We start from the raw sequence: 20,599 nt of genomic DNA, 5'->3' as shown, positions 1-20,599 counted from the left end.
TATATATTGTATATATTCACTGAAAAAAACAAAGGTTATGGGGCTTTATAGTTGAGCTTAAATTTTACTTGTACAAAACCAGTGAAATTCAGCAGCTATAGTTTCCTGAGTTAATTATAACCTACGCCCCTACAATGCAATGCTTATGACCTCACACATTACATCACTCATGACATGGTCATTGACATCACATAAGACTTCTCAAATGGCAACATTAATGACATCATCCAGTGATTGTGAGTGTTTTCTAAGGGTTTATGAGTGTTAAACATATTAGATTTGTTTACTTTGTTTACTACTAATGAGTGATTCTATTTTAAAACAGAGATTGTGTGAGTGTTTATCTAACTGTATATCTGTGTGTGGCTGTATGGGTAAATAGGTGGGTGTGTAAGTGGCTGTAGAAGTGTATGTATGGGTGAGTGAGTGGCTGTTAAAGTGGTGTATGGATGAGTGAGTGGTTTGAGTTTTTGCATGGGTAAAATAGTGGCTGTGTGAGTGGCTGTACTGGTGAGTGAGTGGTTGTGTAAGTGGCTGCAAATGGTATGAGTATATGTATGGGTGAGTGACTGGTTGTGTGAGTGCCTGTACGAGTGAGTGGGTACATGTGTATTTGTATGAGTTTGTAAATTGGTTTGTGAATGGTTGTGTGAATAGGAGATGTTGCATGGGTGTGTGAGTGGTTCTGTGGTTGATGTCATCAGAAATGTAATTTGAGAAGTCATCAGTGATGTCACTGACCGTGTCATGAGTGATGTATTATGTGAGGTCAAGCAGTGCATTGCAGGAGCTCTGTTCTATCATGGCGTTCCCTATCACCCTGAATGGCAGCCATAGGAGGGTGAGGAGGACTGGGAGGTTTCTATTGACCCTTTACCAGACCAGTTGGAAATCCCAAACTGAAGAGAGGAACTGGGTGAGGCCAGCGGTCTGGATACATCCCCATACCTTGGTATGCTTCTTCCCCCTTCCATGACCACTGAAGAAGGAGCCTCCTGCACTGTGGTGTTGTGTAGGGTGGATGATGCCTTGGGCCTTGAGCTACCTACGGTGGCAGTCAGGACTAACCTCCTGACCGAGGTGCTTAAACCAGCAGAAGCCTCTTCGGAGCCCCTGTTGCGGTTCAATGAGGCCCTCATAGACATCCTTCTGACCACCTGGTCCAAGCCCAGCTCCTGTGGATAGGGTGATTGACCGACGCCACCGACCGGCTCCAGGCGACCCAATTTTCCTCTCCCAACACCCTGCCCCATAGAGTTTGTTGGTCCAATCCTCAACATCTAAAGACATGTTATCCAGTATTGGGGTATCTTTCATAGATTCACATGCTTAAAATCATCCCCGCCGACGAGGTGGGAGTCTCGCGGTACAATAAAGCATATACATTATAGTCATAATAACATTATACCATAGGCTACAGTGTATGGAAAAGTCACTACAATAGCCTATCTCAGTATTTTTGTAAAAAGAACCAAACTTTGGAAACCAGCCAATCAGGCAGCAGCACCCTCTAGAACCAGCCCCACAGAGAGGCAAACCCTCAGATTTTCTACCGCACCTCATGTGTTAGGGAGTCTCCCTGAGCCCTGCTCAGTTTTTTTTCCTTAGTCCTTTCTTTCTGAGGAGAAATTATGTCTGATTCTAAGAAAAGCTTGTTTCTAGCCTGTTCTTCCTGTGGGAAGAAAAGACTTCACTTTGAGGACCCACATAAAGAGTGTATTTATTGCCTCTACCCAGCACACAAGGTTAAAGACTGCAGGATTTGTAGGACCTTCCCTGCCAAAACCTTGAAGGATCGAGAAGGACGTCTGCTGGTTTGGTTGGAAAAATTGAAGGCATCATCTGAAGGAGTTTCTGAAGGTGAAGACAGTATTAGTCCTCAAGTGTCCACTCCCATCTCTAAGAAGAGAGCTAGATCTGGAGATCCTCCTGAGAAAATGAGTAAGACCTTAAAAACATCTTCCTCTGAAGTAGGTCACTCTTCACTCTTCCTCAAAAAAAGAGAAAGTCTCTTCTGAGGTACAATCTAGAGATAAGGCGAAGGTTTCTCAGAAAACTGCCTCTAAATCTCTTCAGGACCCTCCATCGATGGCTAAATCTTCTTCGTCGACAAGGAAATCACCACAGAAGGTGAGTGGATCTTCAGCGTTAAAAAAAAATATACCGTCGACGCCTGCTTCGCCGTCTAAGATTCCGTCGACGATGCCTCCACCGTCGACGAAGATTCTCCTGTCGACGACGAGCCTTCCGTCGACGACGATTCCGTCGACGGGCCTACCGTCGACGACGACCTCACCGTCGACGATGATTATACCTTCGTCGGCGAGTCCACCGTCGACGACGACTTCGACCATGACGTCGACGACCACCTCGTCGACGATGTCTTTTCCGTCTACAGCAGCTATGAATATAACGTCGTCGATGCCAATCGTTACATCTATATCAGCAGAATATGAGTCACCGTCAACGTATATTTCTGCTACGTTAAAGCGTGCAAGACCTGCGCGGTTACAATTACACCTATTTTGAGCTCTAAATTGTCATCTAATAGGAAATTTTTTCATGATGTGTCACACATTTCACCCTTGCCTCCTAGCCATTATTTGGAGGAATCTGAGGATGACGATGATCCTTATGGGCAGGCACGTGACCCTTCTCAGCTCAGGATAAAGTATCAAGAGGAGGAAGAAGAAGAGGAATATTATGAGCCTTGCGAGTCGTTGAGAGTGCCACAAGAAAGTTTCCAGGAACAACAAGGGTTTGGCTAAAGCGCGGCAAGGCCGCGCCACTATAGTAAACAACAAAACAAGATGCCAGTACTGCTAAATAATTTCTTGAAACTTCACAAAACAATGAGTTAAACAATTGTCCTGTATAGACCAATATTACAGTTTTGACTAAATCGTCAAATCAAATTAATTTATTTTCATTTTTCAAAACGTCATGATTTTATAGAATTTTTCATTTTTTCAATACAAAACATTGGGTTCTATTTACAAAAAACAGGCGGAGCCCCTATTTTGTAGAGTTTTTGAGGAGCTATCTTTGAAAATATGTGAATAGAAAAAAGATCACCTCTCGCCCCACGCAGTCTGATTTTTGCCCCTTTCGTGTCTACGGAAGGGGTGCCCCACCACATTCTGCCCAGAGCCACAGGCCAGCGCAGGCTGTCCAGCCTCTGCGGAGCCGGGGAAATGGGACCCACCGCCGTTGGTCTGGGGGCCAGTGTGTGGGCCAGTCCACCAGTGCCCCCTCTGCAGCAGCCTCCAAACCTTCCTAGTCCGACCTTTCAGGGCCACCAGTTGCCAGTGGGCAGCAAGATTCGCCATCACCTCCCCCAGTGGCACAACATCACATCAGACAGGTGGGTTTTGCAGATAGTCCGAAAGGGCTACTTCCTCCCCTTCAAGACTACCCATCCCTCCATGTCACCAATACTCCATTGCATGTCGGATGATCACCTGACCCTTCTCCGTCAGTAAGTTCCAGTTCTCCATTCCCAAGAGAGCCATCGAGTGAGTAGGTCGTGGCTGCTACTCCCACTATTTTCTGGTACCCAAGAAGGCCAAAGGCCTCAGGGATGTCAACCGCTTCCTTCGGAAGAAGAAGTTCAAAATGTTGACATTGGCTCAGGTCTTGTCTGCCCTCGACCCTGGAGACTGGATGGTAGGGTTGGACTTGCAGGACGCTTATTTCCACATACCTGCCCTGCCGACCCACTGGCGTTACCTGCGGTTCACAGTAGGCCCCAGCATTTTCAGTTCACCGTGCTCCCCTTTGACCTTACCAGCGCCCCTCGGGTATTCACGAACATGATGGTGGTGGTCGCAGCTCATCCAAGCAGATCAGAGGTTCCAGTCTTCCCCTATCTCGACGACTGGTTGTTGAGGGCGAGCTCGCCCGAGGCTGCCGTCACCCACCTCCAGACTACGGTGGACCTCCTGCATTCACTGCGGTTCACAGTCAACGTGCCAAAGTCGCACCTGCACCCTTCTCAGAAGCTTCTTTTCATTGGAGCGGTTCTGGATACAGCGCAGTTTCAAGCCTATCCTCCTGAACAGTGAGTCCGGGATATTCGGGCTATGATACCGATGTTCCAGCCTCTATCCAGGATTTTGGTGAGAATGAGCCTGAGGCTTCTGGGCCTCATGGCCTCCTGCATTCTGCTGGTGGATCATGCCAGGTAGCATATGTGGGCTCTGCAGTGGGACCTGAAGTTCCAGTGGGTGCAGCATCAGGGGAAGCTGTCCATTATCATCCAGATCTCAGCGGGGACCATACACAAGTTGCAGTGATGGTTCACAAACCAGGATTGGGTCAACGGCAGATCTCGCTCCCTTACCCAACCAGAGCTCACAGTGGTGACAGATGAGTCCCTCATGGGATGGGGCGGCTACATGGGAGAGGCAGAGGTCAGAGTCCTCTGGTCTCTGGCGGAGTCCAGGCTCCACATCAACCTTTTGGAGCTCCATGCGATTCGCCTAGCACTGAAGGTATTTCTTCCTTCTGTCAAAGGGAGAGTAGTGCAGGTGTTCAGACAACACTTCTACCATGTGGTATTGCAACAAACAGGGCGGAGTAAGGTCGTGGTCCCTCTGTCAGGAGGCCCTTTGTTTCTGGAAATAGCTGGAACATTGGAATTTCCTAGGCGACGCTTTTTGACGGGAGTGGAGTTGCGGTATTCTATACGCCTTTCTGCCTATACCAATTCTGTCCAGAGTACTGAAGAAGATCAAGGGCGACCGGGCCCAAGTAATTCTTGTGACTCAGGACTGGGCACGAAGAGTCTGGTATCCCGTGCTCTTGAACTTGGCCATAAATTCTCCTGTCTGACTGCCCCTTCAGTGGGATCTTCTGTCGCAGCAGCAGGAGACAGTCTTCCACCCGAACCTGTCCAGCCCCCACCTCCTTGCGTCGAGATTGAGCGGCGACATCTTCGTCTGAGTTCATCCACCCTGGTGTTCGTAGAGTTGCCAGGTTGTGAACCACCAGGGATGTGCCCTGACATTCCAGCCAGGTCCAGAGACGCCGTGCCACTTGACAATGGGTCCATGATCCCCCCCCCTCGTTTATTGCAGTACCACAAGGCAGAGGTTTTGTCTTTGAACATCTGCACTAGCCTTCCCTTGAAAAATGTAGAAAGGTTTTCAATGCAAGCTGGATTGCTCAGAGTTCCAACAATTCGATGGGGAGACTGGATTCCACCAGGGTCCTCTGATTTCCACCTCTCCCAGATGGTTGCCACAGCCCAGAAGTGACGCACCTGTCACCACTTTCAGATCTTGTGGGGGAAGGTAAGAGTGTTCTGCCGCTTATCCATTCATGTTTTGCCAACCACCTCTGCAGATCATTTGCAGTACCCTCCGAGTTCTGGAGCATGTCGGAGAGCTTTGTTTGATGCTGTGCCCACTGCCACATCAGCTCCCACTGTACTGCATATGCCAGTGGGCATGTGTCACAAGCAGGATGCAGGAGAACATTAGGCCCAGAATCCTCAGTATCAGTCTCACCAAATCCCAGGATAGAGGCTGAAACATCGGCATCATAGCCTGAATATTGTGGACTGGCCCTTCAGGAGGATAAGTGTCCAGAATAGCTCAAATAAAAGGGAGAGTCTGAGAAGGGGTGAGGCCTGACTTCAGCATGTTTATAGTGAACCCCAGCAAGGACAGGAGGTTTGCTGTAGTCTGGAGGTGGCAGATGACTGCTTTGGATGATCCCGCCTTCAACAGCCAGTCATTGAGATGGGGGTTAGACTGGCACCCCTCGTCTACGTAGATGAGCTGCAACCACGCCATCACCTTGGTGAACAACTGATGGCCGCTGGTAAGGCCAAAGGGGAGCACAGTAAACTGAACCAGCTCGTGACCTACCGTGAACCTCCTGTAACGTCTGTGGGCAGGCAGGACGGGGATGTTAAACTATGCGTTCTGCAATTCCATCTCTATCATCCAGTCTCCTGGGTCCAGGGCAGAGAGGACTTGAGCTAACATGAGCATTTTGAATTTCTCCTTTTTCAGGGAGAAATAGAGGGCACAGGTCTAGATAGAGTGAAGGCTTCCATTCTTCTTGGGCACCAGGAATAACAACCATGACCGACTTCTGCTGCTGGCAGCATCCCTATAGCTCCCATGACAAAGAGATCTGCCACTTCCTGGCAGTGTAGAGAACAATGGGTCCTGTGCCAGCCAGTAGCAAGTGGTTGGCATGGGTGAGAGGGTCATGAAGGGGAGGGATTAACCCCTTTGGACAATTGGGTGAACTCAGTGGTCAGATGTTATCGACCTCTAGTGTGCAGGTGATGGCGCATTCTGCCTCCCCTGGGTGCTTGTGATGGTGGGAGGGCAAACTAAAGAGATTTGGAGGTTACATCTGCCAGGGGAGTGGTGGACTGTCTCGACCTCTGGCTGTCTGACCGACAGGATCTGGGGGCACTACGTCCTCAGCCATGCAGGGGCTGGGAAGCTCGTGTGCCGTAGCGGCTGGGCAGGTGGAGATGTGGCTGGAAGCCCCTTCTGTGGCCATGAATGGAGCAAAAGGCAGGCTGAGGTTGGTGAGGAGTCCAAGTACCTGTCCATAGCACTGCCATCCATTTAGTGCTCTAGCGGTGAGTCTGCCCCATTTCCGAAGAGACTGCGCCATCAAAGGGCATGTCCCTGAACAAAGCCTTGACATCCCCTGAAAAGCAGTTGTCCTCAGCGAGGTCTGTCACTGTACGTCCACCAATGAAGGAATAGCTCAACCTAGCAAGTTGGTCATGTCCAGACTACATCAGACTGTGAACTTAGCTGCATCTCCCCATCAGCAATAGCTTGGGAGAGTATGGCCCAGGCCTTGTCCAGGGTGATAGGCAACACCTGCGCAATTGAATCCCAGAGTGAATGGGAGTAACTGCCCAAATTTCACTTACTGTTTTCTGACCGTCATGCTAGGTTGATAGAATAAAAGGTTTTCTTGCCCAAGGTGTCCAACCTTTATTATTGATTTATTATAGAAATTTGTTAAGCACACGGCTACCCCCAACGGGGGTGTCTCGGCGCTACAGACAGCAGAGACCGCAAGCACCAGAAATCAGGCTAGAGAGTAGAGAACAGCCAGGTCTTTACGCTGCGCCTGAACAGGGGTTCCGAGTCGATAAGACGGAGACTAAAGGGAAGCCCATTCAAAAGCTTAGCTGTGACCACCGCGAACGCTCTGCCACCTTTCCTGTGGTGTTTGAACCTGGGGGATGGATGGATGGACGGACTCTCGGTTAATTGTGAATTCCAGAATCAAATTATCCGACCATACAAGCAGAAGGGGAAGGGAAGTTTCTATGTCTAGTGTGGAGAAGACCTGATCCAAGATGTGGCCTTCCTCATGGGCTGGAGACTGAAAAAACAGAGTCAGCTTTAAAATATCCAAGGATTCTATTAATCGGATGGCGTCTGAGTCGTCAGGGTTATCCAGATGGATATGGAAGTTGCTTAACATTAAACAGTCTTTGTATTTCGTCACCAAGGGGGCGACTGCATTACAGATAGACTCGGAAGGCCAGGAGGCCTGTAGACTAGAATACCCACCAGTGATTGGTGAGGGGATACCACCAAATTAAAACCGAGAATTTCAGCTCCGATGACATCATCCACAGGAACAAGAGTGCACAAATACTGATTTTTAAAAATTATGGCTATACCCCCATCCGTACCAACAGGGCGGTCTTTTCTAACAAGTTGGTAGCCTTTGGGGATAGCCGCAGTAATCGTCGGGTTGTCCCACCCAATGTCATCTGCCCCCCTGAAATGCCACCTGTAATATCGCCTCACAGCCCTCCTTTTCTCTGCTTTACAGCAATTATTTTTCCCCATCCCACCAAGCTGTGATGCGGAGCACGACTTTAATGAGGGGTAAAGATAATAGTGAATCCACTATTTGCAGGCTCAGAGGGGCACTGGTTTCTGACAACATGCCACCATTATGGTGGAAAATTGAGCCTCGTACTCGGCCACTAGAGTCCCGCACCAGCATTGCAGCCATTCTTTCCTTGCTCACGTCGCCAACACGCTGGGTTCCCATCTTGGGCCACACCTTAGCACACGCTATCTTGCCTCTTCTGGTGGTTTCTACTTCCCAATGGTCAGGTATTTTGGGATGTCCGGATGCATTGATAGTAGTTGCAATGGTCACTGCCAGTGTTATATTCCCGAGTTAGGCACATGTAGCAAAGTAGCTTATTTCTTATATTGTCCTCACAAATAACACTTCCAGCAGTGAGCTTCTGCACATATTTGAATGCACGACAATGTACACTTAGAGTGGTGTTCGCATAGTAGAAGTACGCTTGATTACTACCTTGTTTATATGCCTGCATATATACATTGTTTAGCACCATGGTAGAACTATATCTATATTTATGCTTCTCGTGCTTTTGATCCAGTTTATCTGCTTCTGTCTACTAATCATTGCAGCACACGTATTTTGTGCATGAATAACATTGATTCAATAAATATTATTGAAAATGTCCCACTGTACATTCTCTGTATATTTCTCTGAGAATAAATAAGCACGAGTAACTCAGAGAAAAGGTTCTGTACTGTTTCCACAATCCCTGAGGGGTCAGGGTTGTCATGTTCAGTGGTTACTAGAAACTGTTTGCTCCCTGGTAGGTTAGGGGGGCTTACTGTGAGCTAGCTGGTCTATAGGCCAACATATCCTGCGGGGGTGTCCGGAATAAGTTTTGACACTAGGCCCTTAGTTTATGTTGTCCACACAATACACACGTCTTACGGATTGATTGGAACTACGCAATACCAGAGGACCCTGCATGTTCGTCTCTAGCTTCCTCTATATTATCTAAATTTAGGCCAGCACAAGGAGCTTCCTAGGCGTGTGGCCATCTTGGAGCCCGGCACGCTGGAGCCCCCTCTTCTCATATAAACCTAAATAAAGTCACTTTTTGCAGTAATAAGATGTGCAGCTGCCCCATGGTGTGGAGATCAGTTGACTCCCAAAAAGCTAAGTACTCTGATGGATCTTCAACAACAGCCAAATTATCACACGGCAATCCCATATCCTGTGTTACCTCACTCAATGAAATGACCAGATGGACAACTGCACCATCTAGTCCCTCTCTGCTCCATCGTTCATTTGCTCCTCAGCCTTCTACTATTTTCCACTGTGGTTTTTTTTCATTTTGTTTTTCCTGTTACTGATTTTAACCCTGGGTATGGTGGCGGGACACTGTACAAAGTGTTATATCGACCAACCTAATATAGAGAATAGCCAATGGTTGTTGGAAGGAGTGTTACAGTATGAAGGTTGACATAGAAACAGTATTACTCATACATATTCATGGTCACTATTCATGGGGTGCTTCATATTTTGCTGTGCAATTTTAAGCAAATTGCATGCAACAATCTGTAGATCAATTATTTTTTTAATGAATGCCATTTAAGTACCTACACTGTTAATGTTTTTTTTCCAAAAGAGTGTTTGTGAAAATGAATTCAAGTTGCAGTTTTGATCTAAGCTTGGAGCTATGTGAGAGAACGGTAAAAGCAAGCTACGGGCAGCCAAAGCCACCCCTGCATGCTCACTCTTAAGTGTGGTGTGCATTATTAGATTAAAAGTTCAGAAAGAGAGAACGTTTTTGTGACATGTGTTCTTTACATAGTATCCTGCCAAGTTATAACTTAAGCATGTTTGTTTTGTAGCTTCCCTTCTGGCTCTCCGATTTCTCCCGGAATTTAAAAAGAAAGTCGTGTGGACCAAGGCCTATGGCTGGTAGCCAAACAACCAAAGGACAATCGTCTATCGCAATGAGAGCACCGGAGATGTTACATATGTATTGAAGTAATTGTCTAACTGACGGTTCGGAGTAATGACAAGTCCTTATGTTACAATCACAGAAGTCTTGGAAGAATCCTTTGTTGTTTAAAGGAGGCTGGACAATACATTTTGCAGAACTATGGGTCATATCATGGTCTTTCAGGGATCCCAGTTCATGAACTTCTATATCTTTTAACGAAGGCTGTGCGAGCCCGGATAATAAATAAATGAGCAGAAATATTTATTTCTCTTTGTCATCTGGATTGGTTACGTCTGGTTCAAATATAAAATCCAAATGATGAGGAAGTTTGAATACCACAGAATCAGATGTGTTCTTGCGTAGCTTTGTAAAATACTTCAGCTTTTTTCCCCAATTCAACAAAAAATCACTCCTAGTTCGGGTGTTTTTGAAAAGATATGTTCTGAGATCTTATGGTAAGGTACTTGAAGCTTGTAACACTCTAGTGTTTTTTGGTCTGATTTATTCCTTGATGGAGTAGTGCCTGTCGGTATAGAAGATGACATTAAGTGTGCCATCTCGATGTACTCTGTCCATCAGATTTAGAGATGGCGGCCAGCCCGGCAAAAGAAGGTATGTAGCCCTTAGGAATAATAAGTTGTATGACCAAAAACCTAATGTATGAATGATTATTCCACAAGGGTGGATCTTGTTCGTGGTGATCTTCTCACGTTACAAAGCACATTGTCCTTGAGTAACCTCAGCAACTACTCTAAATGTTATTGCTACAATCTAATGACATGTTGACCTTTACCATAGGTTTCTCTTGAAGATGGTGGTTTTGAGAGCTTCAGAATGTATGCCCCAGTCGATAATTCGTTTTTTGCTAAATCGTCCTACACAGAGTTAAATGAATGTCTCTGGCAGGCCCGAGAAATATCATTATTGATTCTAAACTTTAGTATAAAAAGCAGAGGCCACGCAGTTATGATATTACTGTACTTAGAGTGAATGTGAAATGAACAGATACAGCTATAAAATGTAAGCATTCTAGTAATTGTAGTGTTTTAGAGCAAGTCTCAATCAATAAAGTGTTCTATCATGGAATGTATGTAAGCAAATTAAATTGTTGATTGAGAAAGAGCAGGTCAGGGGCCACGAAGATTAATTCTAAAATGTGTTGGCTTTCTAGTAGCATTGCTGACGTATTAGGGTTCTTAAGAAAAAAAGGTATAGTACCCCAATTAAAGCTGACTGGTGGAAGGTAACAGTCTGCAACTGCCACAGTGTGCCTTTCGCCAGCTCACATGGTGCTCATGGCCATTTCTGCTACAGGTTTAGTGGCCATTAGGCTATCTACCATGTTAAATCACCTTAGACATCAAGGTTGCCACCAAGCATGGACCCGGAGGGCCAGAGAGCAAAAATTAAAGTAGATTCATAGCTACTGCCAGCTCGAGGAAGGCTGGGGACATCACCCTTGTTCGCTTACTAGGCTGTTATATAGGGCTCCCACACACATGCCATGTCGCTTGTAGATGACTGTCAAGAGACCCCTACAAAGTCCTGACCAGCCTAGAGTACATTGTCTACATTGTGAGAGGTGGATGATGTTGGTTGGATCGTTGAACAGGTCCAAGGGTGATGTGTTGCCTCACGCGTTGGCAACTTGACAACAGTTCTGCGCCGGAGCTCTGCATTTGCTCACTGTTGCCCAATGTATATCATATCCAGAAAATATTGAGGAAATGACAGATCAGGCACAAACTTCTCCAGCAGCAAGATCTGCAAAGTTATGAGCATCCTGGAGATTTTGGAGTATAACTTACATTAGACGGTGGTGGAAGCAGTATTACTATAAATCTCTCTTGCAATAAAAGGCTGTGTGAAACATTTTTGATAATTATTGGTAGGCATGTGGTATTACCGAGACAATCCCAAGTATTACTGCCGCTGCCCATGGCAATTCTCGGAAATGTTATAATTCTGACAAGCAGAAAAAAATGTCTTGTGACCTAATTAACAAACTTGTTTTCTCTACAGTGGAATACTGAACAAATTGAACAGATTCCCTTAATCATTGCATGAACACTGAAATACCGAATGATATTAGACATTGTGAACTAATTTCTGTAACTTTTCAATTTCATTTTTAAGGAATCTTACTCCGTAGCAAAACACTTTATTTTTTATGTTAAAAATCCCCACACATTTCTTACTGCGCATTTACTATAGCATTTCCCCTTAACATTTCTCGTTTAAAAATACGATATTTACAGCATGGAAAAACATTAGTTTGCTTTCTCTTTCTTTTTGAAGTTTGTTATGTGCATTTTTCTTTCAGCGTACAGGTCCGAGCACAGAAAGTACATTCCTAAATGGGAGAAAAGGAACACGTTAAATGATTGACCTGAACTCAGATTTTGTTGTCTTATGGTTATTAACTTCTTAACAGATTTACAATATCTTGAACGATTGCCTGGTACTAAAAGTAAGACAGTGCAAGGAACCCACAAATAGAGATAAAGGGACTGTTGCTGTGACAGACGGTAACTGGACCCAGGGCACTCTGGGATCTCACCTGTAATTTCCTTTGCACCTATTTCAGGTGACGTCTAAAATGTGTGTCATTTTTCCACAATATTTTTGCATATCACCCTTAGAAAGAACCAATAGTTCTTAGGTAGAGAATTTGTGTAAAATATCAAATACCTCGTACTGATTATTTGAAATTTATACAAATCTCTACCTCCCTTAGACAGTCGGTATCAACCATACACTTAAAAACAATACTGTTATTAAACCTCATAGGCAAACAGACAACTAGGATAGGCAACATTTACGAATTATTCATAAAGAATCATTCTGATGATTTGGAACAAATTGAAAGAAACTGGGCCAATAAGCTGAATAATGCAAACATTGACATAGATATGTCCTTGATTTTATCATCTAAAGTACTTCTGGCCTCAAACCTAAAGGCTCAAATTTATAAAACAATTCACGATCTATACTTTACCCCTGCTAAATTATTTGCCTGGGGCAAAAGAGCAAATGACCAATGCCCAAGATGCTCGCTAGATCCAGCTAATCTTATTCACATGCTTGCTGAATGCCCAAAATTAGACGCGATTAAAAAAGGTATGACTAAGTTCTGGGCTGAAATTTTCGGCCATGAACTAAGAACATCAGCGACTCTTTTGTCCTAGGCTATGACGACTCCTTAGGGCATAGCAATAAAGAAGCGATGGCTACTTTTGTAGGTACGGCTATTAATAGAATCATCTTAACAGCACGGTGGAAGGACCCAGACGCTCCCACTTTCCAGGGGTGGTTGAATAGACTATTAGGTATTTACAAACAAGAGGCCGCAATTTATAGAACTAGAGGGAAAAAATCGAGATCACTTGGTGAGCAGGTATGGCTCCAGTTGCCACCTGGTTTGATAACCACAGAAACACATAGTTTCTTTAATGGAAATCACTGTACTAAAGCACTATAGGTGGTTGCACCCCATAAATCATGTACTCCCACTCTCCTTCCATTCTTGGAACATACTGGAGCATCCACAGGAAGAGACTGAAATGAACTATGTTTTGTTGTACCGCCTATTCAATTCGACTACTCAGAATGAATAATGTATTGAATTTTTTTTTTACAGTATCATGATGAATATATTTTTATTTCTTTTTATATATACATTGTACTTTCTAAAGCCTTTATTCTGGGTGTACCATTTGAACCTGCTCAAATAAATAAAATTAAAAAAAAAGAAAGAACCAATAGTAGATATAACTGAGTTTCAATTTATGGTCCTTCAGAAACCTTCAGGATTTACTAATACCAGTGCTTTCTGTGAGCTTCGGCTTTCATGATCTCTTTACCCAATGCAAATGGTTTCTGTTGCTTTGACAAACCACTATGAACACACAACGTATGGCAACTTAGATTTCTAAGGATATTATGGACTAGAATATAAGCAACCCATCTAAAAGAATGGAAAGAGCTACATTCCAGATGCAAGTTGCCGAACAATGATTAGGCTGTTCAGCATCTGAGGAAGTAGTCTTTTATTCACTGTGAGTTTTTTATTGTCCCTTCTTTAACTAATAGCGAAGCCAGACAAGGGAACAGATATCAGGGTATGGGTTAGTAATGGACCTTCAGGGCAAGTGTCACCTTTGGATCAGTCTCTTGACAGCAGTTCATGCTCCATGGGGGTGATGAGTGACTTATCCTCAGAGCCGTGCCTAGCACAAATCTTAGCAGGCAGTGTCCCCAAAGACAAGTGGGGGTTCTATGGCCATCAACTGGGGGTTCTTTGGTAATTCGTTTCAGCAATCTGAGACTTGTATAAGTTAACTACTTAAAATCTGAAACTTTAACTAAATCAATAAAATTAGAACCGTCCTTCTGTTTAAAGTGTTTATGTCCGAACAGTTAAAGTGCTGCATTCACTCGACTTTGTCGGAATTAGAGTGATTTGGGATTGGGAAAGTCATAGGAGGGTGGTAGCAAGAATAGTCCAGCTTGGGAACCTTGGAGTCAGCGAGCAACTGAGTTTTCGCACTTGTGTTGGAAAGGTGGTGGTGAAATATTTTCTTAGGCATACAACCAGCGGGGTAAACTACATCAGTCAATGGATAGTTGGCTAGCTGCTGACAGTGCCAACAACAATGCTAACTTACGCCCAGCAAACCACCACGGCAGAAGATGTTTTGAGCACTGACCTTTATGTAAATGGTACTCGGGTATTTTCATTGTTCTGACTTCCAAGTCACAGACAATGTCAATTGGGAGAGCTGATGCTTGTCTGGACGTGGAAGTGCCAAGGAATGTATCTAGCTGAGGAAACAATTTTTCAATATACACAATATTTGCTGAATTTGAGGCCTTACGTCAAATCGTGAAATGTGCCATTATTCTCTTTCACTCTTGGTTCAAGATATTATTTTAATATAAGAGTTTATAGGATTTCATGGGGAATCTTGTCCTCGCCATAAACTATTAGGATTTAAGTACTCTGGTAACTTCCCTAATAATCACTTTCTTTTATCTAAAATTACAATCAGCACACCTAAGTTCCTGTGCTTTTTTTGTAGACATAGCTATGTCTGCTGACATCCATCTTGGGGACCTTTGCTTTCCTTCTCCGGAGTAGGCATAAGATTTATCGGTCCTCTATATCTTGTGTTTATATATGTGACTTACACACAGCAGACCTAGCTGCAGGGCAGCAGAGCTATGTACAATAATGTAATAAAACCTTGCTGCGGTCATTAGGTGTGTCCTCCAGGAAGTGCAGACCCAAACCTGAAAATCACCATACCTCAGTGGCATAAGCCATTATTTTGCCATACCAGTTAGAAAGGCATACCTTTCCTCATTGACCAGGCACCCTTTGATAAAGCACTACATCAAACATGTTAACACTGGAGTTAGAATATGAAAATATTATGTCCGAGAGTATTTAAAGTAAGGAAAATATTCTAGGAGAGGCCAATTTACTATTTTCCCACTCCATTGCGTAGCATATATCCGGAAAAGGGTTTCAGTTTTACATCTGGGTCTGCTTTTCTGATAGGTACAAAAAAGTTTCATTAACCAAACATTGAGAGTGCTAGAAAATAGTAGAAACCATACGCACTACTCATGGTTACGCTTGATAATGAGCCACAACATGTTTACTACAGGTAAGAGTTGTGTCTCGGGGTGAATAGCATTAAGGGCTCCTAAAGCCAATTTTAGCAAGACAATGTGTTGTCACACCTGTGCGTTTGGCCACCAAAGAAGACCAGGTGATTGCTGTAAATTCATACAAAGAAGCGAAGGCATTCCCCCCCCCCCAAACAACTGTACTAGGGGTAGGTGCACGCCCAGCAGACAAGACTACATACTGCAGTTGCAGCTGTCTTATTGTTATGAACCTCTCTCAGTGTGTGCAGTTATTAGTTAGTAGCTTGTGCCAGCAAAAAGGCCGTAATACCGCTGCATTTTTAAGCAGAAGAATACGCTGGAACATGTTTTCCGCATTTTACTTTCATGCTAAATTGTGCATTAGCAATGATTTCACAATTACCAGTAGCGGTAACAAAGTTAGTAGAATTGTTTCATTTTCGAAAATAGTGCAACCATCTTCATATAAGGACCTTTACTTTTAAAAAGTTCTTTCATTTGATATCCCCTTTTAGGTCGAGCCTTGCGGCAGTGTGCATGCGCTGCTCGCTTGCAAGGCATGCAGTAATTTGAGTATGCTGTGGAAGCCTCGCCTTCTCGTCACCCATATTTTTGATTGGCTGGTGCCACTGTCCTTGGTAAATGCTGGCTTCCGATTGATAATGAGGCTTGGTAGTCCCTCCTTGTTACCGCCCTGTTGCCATTTGTTACCTCCCATGAGAACTGGATCTTTTACTTGTGGCGTTACACGGTCTCCTTCATAAGTAGGTAAGCATTATTTTTTTTTTTTATTTGCAGCGCGGTCCACTTTCACTTCAGCGGCTGCTAAAGTTAATTCAATTAATTTGCCGCGCGACCGAAAGGGAGTGTTTCTACTCCCTAATCTAACAAGTATTTGCAATGCAATAGGTCTCGCATTTACGCAAGTTTGAGCTATTGACATTGCAAATAACAATGCCTTTTATTTTTGTTTTAATTTTTATAACATGAAAAAAGGCATTGTCATTTACAATGCAAGTAGCTTAAGCTCGCGTAAATGCAAGACCTATTGCATTTGTAAATGCTTGTTAGTCCTTGATTCCTGCTTGCTAATCTATGAAGGTCTGCCTGGGGACTCATTTGGGACAAACAAACATCATTTATATTTTTCATAGATATTCCTAATAAAACGTGCTGATTCTCAAACATTCATGTGCCCCCGGCTGGTTAACTTCTGCTGTGCATCAGAGGTGAATCGTTGATGTGCATTCTGGGCTGGATCATTTAATTCATTTAATATGTTTATAAATATGCTAGGGAATTACAGTATACACTAAAATCATTATTTGTTTGAGGTAACATCTTCTTGAATAACTGCAGCTTTTTTTTCTCTCCAGAGACCACGTCGCCAAGATACTTAAAAAGGTGTGTCTGGCAACATGCACAGGTTACAATACATTGCTGGCTATTCAGGGCTTTCACACAAGTCAAAACATTAGGGCCCAGACTCATTAAGGTCTTGTGTCACCCTTGCCACATCCAAGGCGACACATAACTTAGGGAGATTTACCATGCCACACAGAGACACTCTGGGTGGTTCTGTGTGGCTTGGTAAATCTGGTGTAACGCAGCGCAAGTTGCTGCCTTTCATTACGCTGCGGCAGAAATGCGTTACATGGGTGGAGCATGGGTATTCCTACACATCCACCCATGAATTCTGAAGCACTCCCAGATTTACCAACCCTGTTTTTAATTATTTTTTTTTAAGAGTTTTATATAGCACAAACTAGACCCGAAGATATCGGGTATTGGAGCGCTTTACATCGCACCAGTTTCGTTACATGAGGACACATTCATTTTTTTTGTTAGGCATGGGGAAATTAAGTGATTTGCCCAGAATCACAGGATGTTGAGCGTCCTTGCCTGATACTCGAGCTCGGTTCCCCAACTTCGATGCAGACATCTGAATGTAAGAATTGAAAACCTTCCTATCTTTATTTCTCTATGGCTTGTTTTTGTGCAGTAAGCTGTCCCTTCCTGCACAAAAGTAATCCTGCCTACAACGCTGATGCCCTTGCACCATGGCACAAGGGTGTCTGCACTGGGGGTAGGCTGCAGAATTTGTGCCAGGGCGGGCAGAGAACAGGAATGCACCATATCTTGATAGATATGGTGCATTCCTGCCTTCTTCCTTTCACACAGCACAGCAAGTTGTCTTGTTGCATTGGGTGAAAAGGTTATGGCCAGATTTATCACAGCCTTGAGTTGCTGTTGCCTCACTCAAGGTGACACAAGCCCTTAAGTCCGATTTACTATGCTACGCAGAGACACTTTAGGTGGCACAGTAAATGTGGATTAACGCAAGGCTGTGCAAGTCGCTGCCTTGCGTTACTCTGCGCTAGGAAGGCATTCTGAGGGTGCAGCCTGGGTGTTCCCACCCATGGTTTTTCACGCATTGTCACATTTACTAACACTAGTAAACCTGAGAATGCGTCAAAATGCTACACCTTCCCAGGTCAGGCATAACTTAGAGAAATATCTTTATTACTCATTGTTATATCTATGTGTGCTGCATTCTGCAGCACACAAAGAAAGAGAAAAATGGCTCAGACAATTGTTTTTGGGCAGGAAGATGTCCATTTCTGCACAGAAACAATCCTGCCAACATTGGCACTAGGCAGTACTCAGTAAATATGGCGCATTCCTGCTCTCTTCCTGTGCTGACACACTAAGATATGACATATTCCTGCTCGCTCCCTGACATGCAACGCAGCAAGCTGTCCTGTTCCATTGCATTAGGTGACGTGTCAGTAAATCTGGCCCTTGGTGGCTACTATCTACAGTAAATGACAGCAGCTATAAAGGAGGTCATATTTAGGAGCAGGAAAATGTGTTCTAATTTTCCACAGTGCATCAGAACAGATATTTATACACAGTACTCTACCATTGCTCTTCCTTTCTGTTGCTGAAGTTTTATTTAGTCATGGTCAGGCTTGCCTGCGCCTGCAGATCGGGCATGGTTTTAAGATGGTCGCCTTCCAAGGAGATGTGAGAGGCTAGCCTGGTATATGATGTCCACTAATGTAAGTGGGCACCTTGCACCTGTCCTGACAACCCTTATGGTGATTTAAGAGGTCTTAGACAACATTAGACAGCTATCCAAGTGGTAGCTGTGGAGAGCAGCCTTCAGGCTTAGTCTTGAAGGAGTGTAAAGCAGCTTGTTTTACAAGAATGCAATCTTATAGTATAGATTATGTGAAAAATACCACACCAAATATTTATAAAACTATGTATTTATTACATAATGCTCTCTAGAATTTTAAATTACTCCAACACGGAGATAAACACAATACTACAAAGAAACACTGTAAATAGCATGAAATACACGGTGGCCCCGCGGGGGGGGGGAGTCACAAGAGGACCTCGAGCAGATCACCTAAAGGAGCAGGCCACTGTGCCCACAAAGCGATGTTGCTGAAGATCTTGGTGGAAGAAGTTGCTGGAGGTAGGGGCTACTAGGAGCCCAATGCACTTGTCGCAAAGTTGCCAACAAGCATTTGCACAGGCAAAGGTACGCGGTGCACAGAGGTTGGGTTAATGCAGCCCCCACGAGGGATTCTGACATCAAACTCAGTGAGAGGACAGCTCAGGCCTCGAGGGACGTAGAACACCACCACTTGTGTTGTTGAACCCTTTGGAGTCCGCAGGAGCTCGGGATCAGCAGACCGGTCAGCAGTGTTGAGGTGCTTGCAAATGCAGGTAAGTGACTCCTTCACTTAAAGGGAGATTCCTTCAAGTGTCTTGGATGCTCCACAGGTCCTGCACAGATCCTGTATGGTGCACAGGCACAGATGATGCAGCAGGCTGAAAGGGAGACAAAGTCAGGCCAGAACGAAGTCCAGAGTGCCCAGACGGTAGAAGTGCAGTGGTTTCAGTTCTGAACCTCGGGACCTACGCCCAGGTTAGCCCTTAAGTAAGTTGGGAAGATTCAGAGGACCCACCCAGGGGAGGGTCTGGACAGGGGGGGATACTCCCTTGTCCTTTTTCCAGTTTCGCGGGAGCCAATGGCTCCCAAAACTGGTTTGAACTGGACTATGCACAGGAACACCAAATGTGCCCCTCATGTTGACTTTCAGGCGCTGGCAAGCGCACTCACCCGGTCCCAATACACTAAATCCTGTCTGGGAGGTGGTCACACCTCCCTGTGACAGGATGCCTATTGTTCCACCTTCCTATGCTCAGCAGCAGGAGGATAGAAATGTGTCTATGGTCGGCAGCAACCATTTTGAGTGTTTTAGACTAAAAGGTTGGCACCTGGAACACTGAGAACCTAACGGAGGGCTCTGCTAGTGTTTGGAATCGTACCTCCCACACCGTTTACGGTGTGGGAGTATGATTCCAACGTGTTTGATACCAAACATGATAGGATTCGTTGCAGCTGTTTTTGAGATGGTCATCGCGTAATTACGCTGTGCCCCTCTATATAGAATATGGCTGCTTCACTGACAGCCTTGGAGAATGGTCTCCGTAGGCTGCAGGGATTCCAGCTTATGCTGGGGCACCCTCTCACTTAGAACCAAGCACCCTGCCTTCAGAATTGCAAAGGCCAGCTATAGGAGTGACATATACGTTTTAAGTGCAGTGACCCTTAGATATAGTAATCCTATATCTTTAGTAAATGGTGCCTTCACCAACTTACACAGGCTGCAATGGCAGGCCTGTAGTTCCATTTTGAATGGTCTCTCATGGGTGGCAAAATACCTGCTTCAGCTCATGGGGGAACTCTGGGGTACTTATGCACTGGGGACTTGGATAACATATACTAAGGACTGACAAGGGTACCCCAGTATCCAATCTGGGATGTACCCAAGTACTGAACAAACCAATTTAGGGAGAAAGCAGATAGACTGGGGTCCTGGTTAAGAGGATCCCAGTTAGACTAGTCAAAAACAGCATCACATCAAGCAAAAGTGGTGCTAACCATAAGAAGCAGATCCTACTTTCATACAGGAGACATCCAGACTTTTTCAGTAGGGCCATTACCATCTATATATGAATAACCAAATACACTAGTTTTGGGCATTCGCACTAATGTATAAACATTTTACAGACATTTTCCATCTGACAAAATACAGAAACCTCCTAATGTAAAAAACATATTAAGTGCCAATTAATTTC

At 44.6% G+C, this 20,599-nt stretch overlaps 2 protein-coding genes across 3 annotated transcripts in view; one reads left to right on the top strand and one right to left on the bottom strand.

Annotated features, from left to right (window-relative positions):
* Positions 1–10,051, top strand: part of FOCAD (focadhesin) — a 1,219,893-nt gene extending 1,209,842 nt beyond the window's left edge. The window contains exon 46 of the mRNA XM_086961452.1: positions 9,693–10,051. Within this exon, the coding sequence (XP_086817578.1) occupies positions 9,693–9,766 (74 nt within the window). The 3' untranslated portion in view covers positions 9,767–10,051. The remainder of the gene's footprint in view (positions 1–9,692) is intronic.
* Positions 10,052–11,896: 1,845 nt separating this feature from the next.
* LOC147727367 (very-long-chain (3R)-3-hydroxyacyl-CoA dehydratase-like) overlaps positions 11,897–20,599 on the bottom strand; it is a 204,172-nt gene continuing 195,469 nt past the window's right edge. The window contains exon 7 of one of the 2 annotated variants that reach the window (XM_086961449.1): positions 11,897–12,140. In XM_086961449.1, the coding sequence (XP_086817575.1) occupies positions 12,058–12,140 (83 nt within the window). In that variant the 3' untranslated portion in view covers positions 11,897–12,057. The remainder of the gene's footprint in view (positions 12,141–20,599) is intronic. The other variant, XM_086961451.1, reaches the window with a different exon arrangement.

This window comes from Lissotriton vulgaris, chromosome 3_1 (assembly GCF_964263255.1).
Source record: "Lissotriton vulgaris chromosome 3_1, aLisVul1.2, whole genome shotgun sequence".
Classification (NCBI taxonomy): Eukaryota; Metazoa; Chordata; class Amphibia; order Caudata; family Salamandridae; genus Lissotriton; species Lissotriton vulgaris.
Note: the sequence above shows the minus strand (reverse complement) of the source record. Positions and strands in the feature narration are given on the sequence as shown.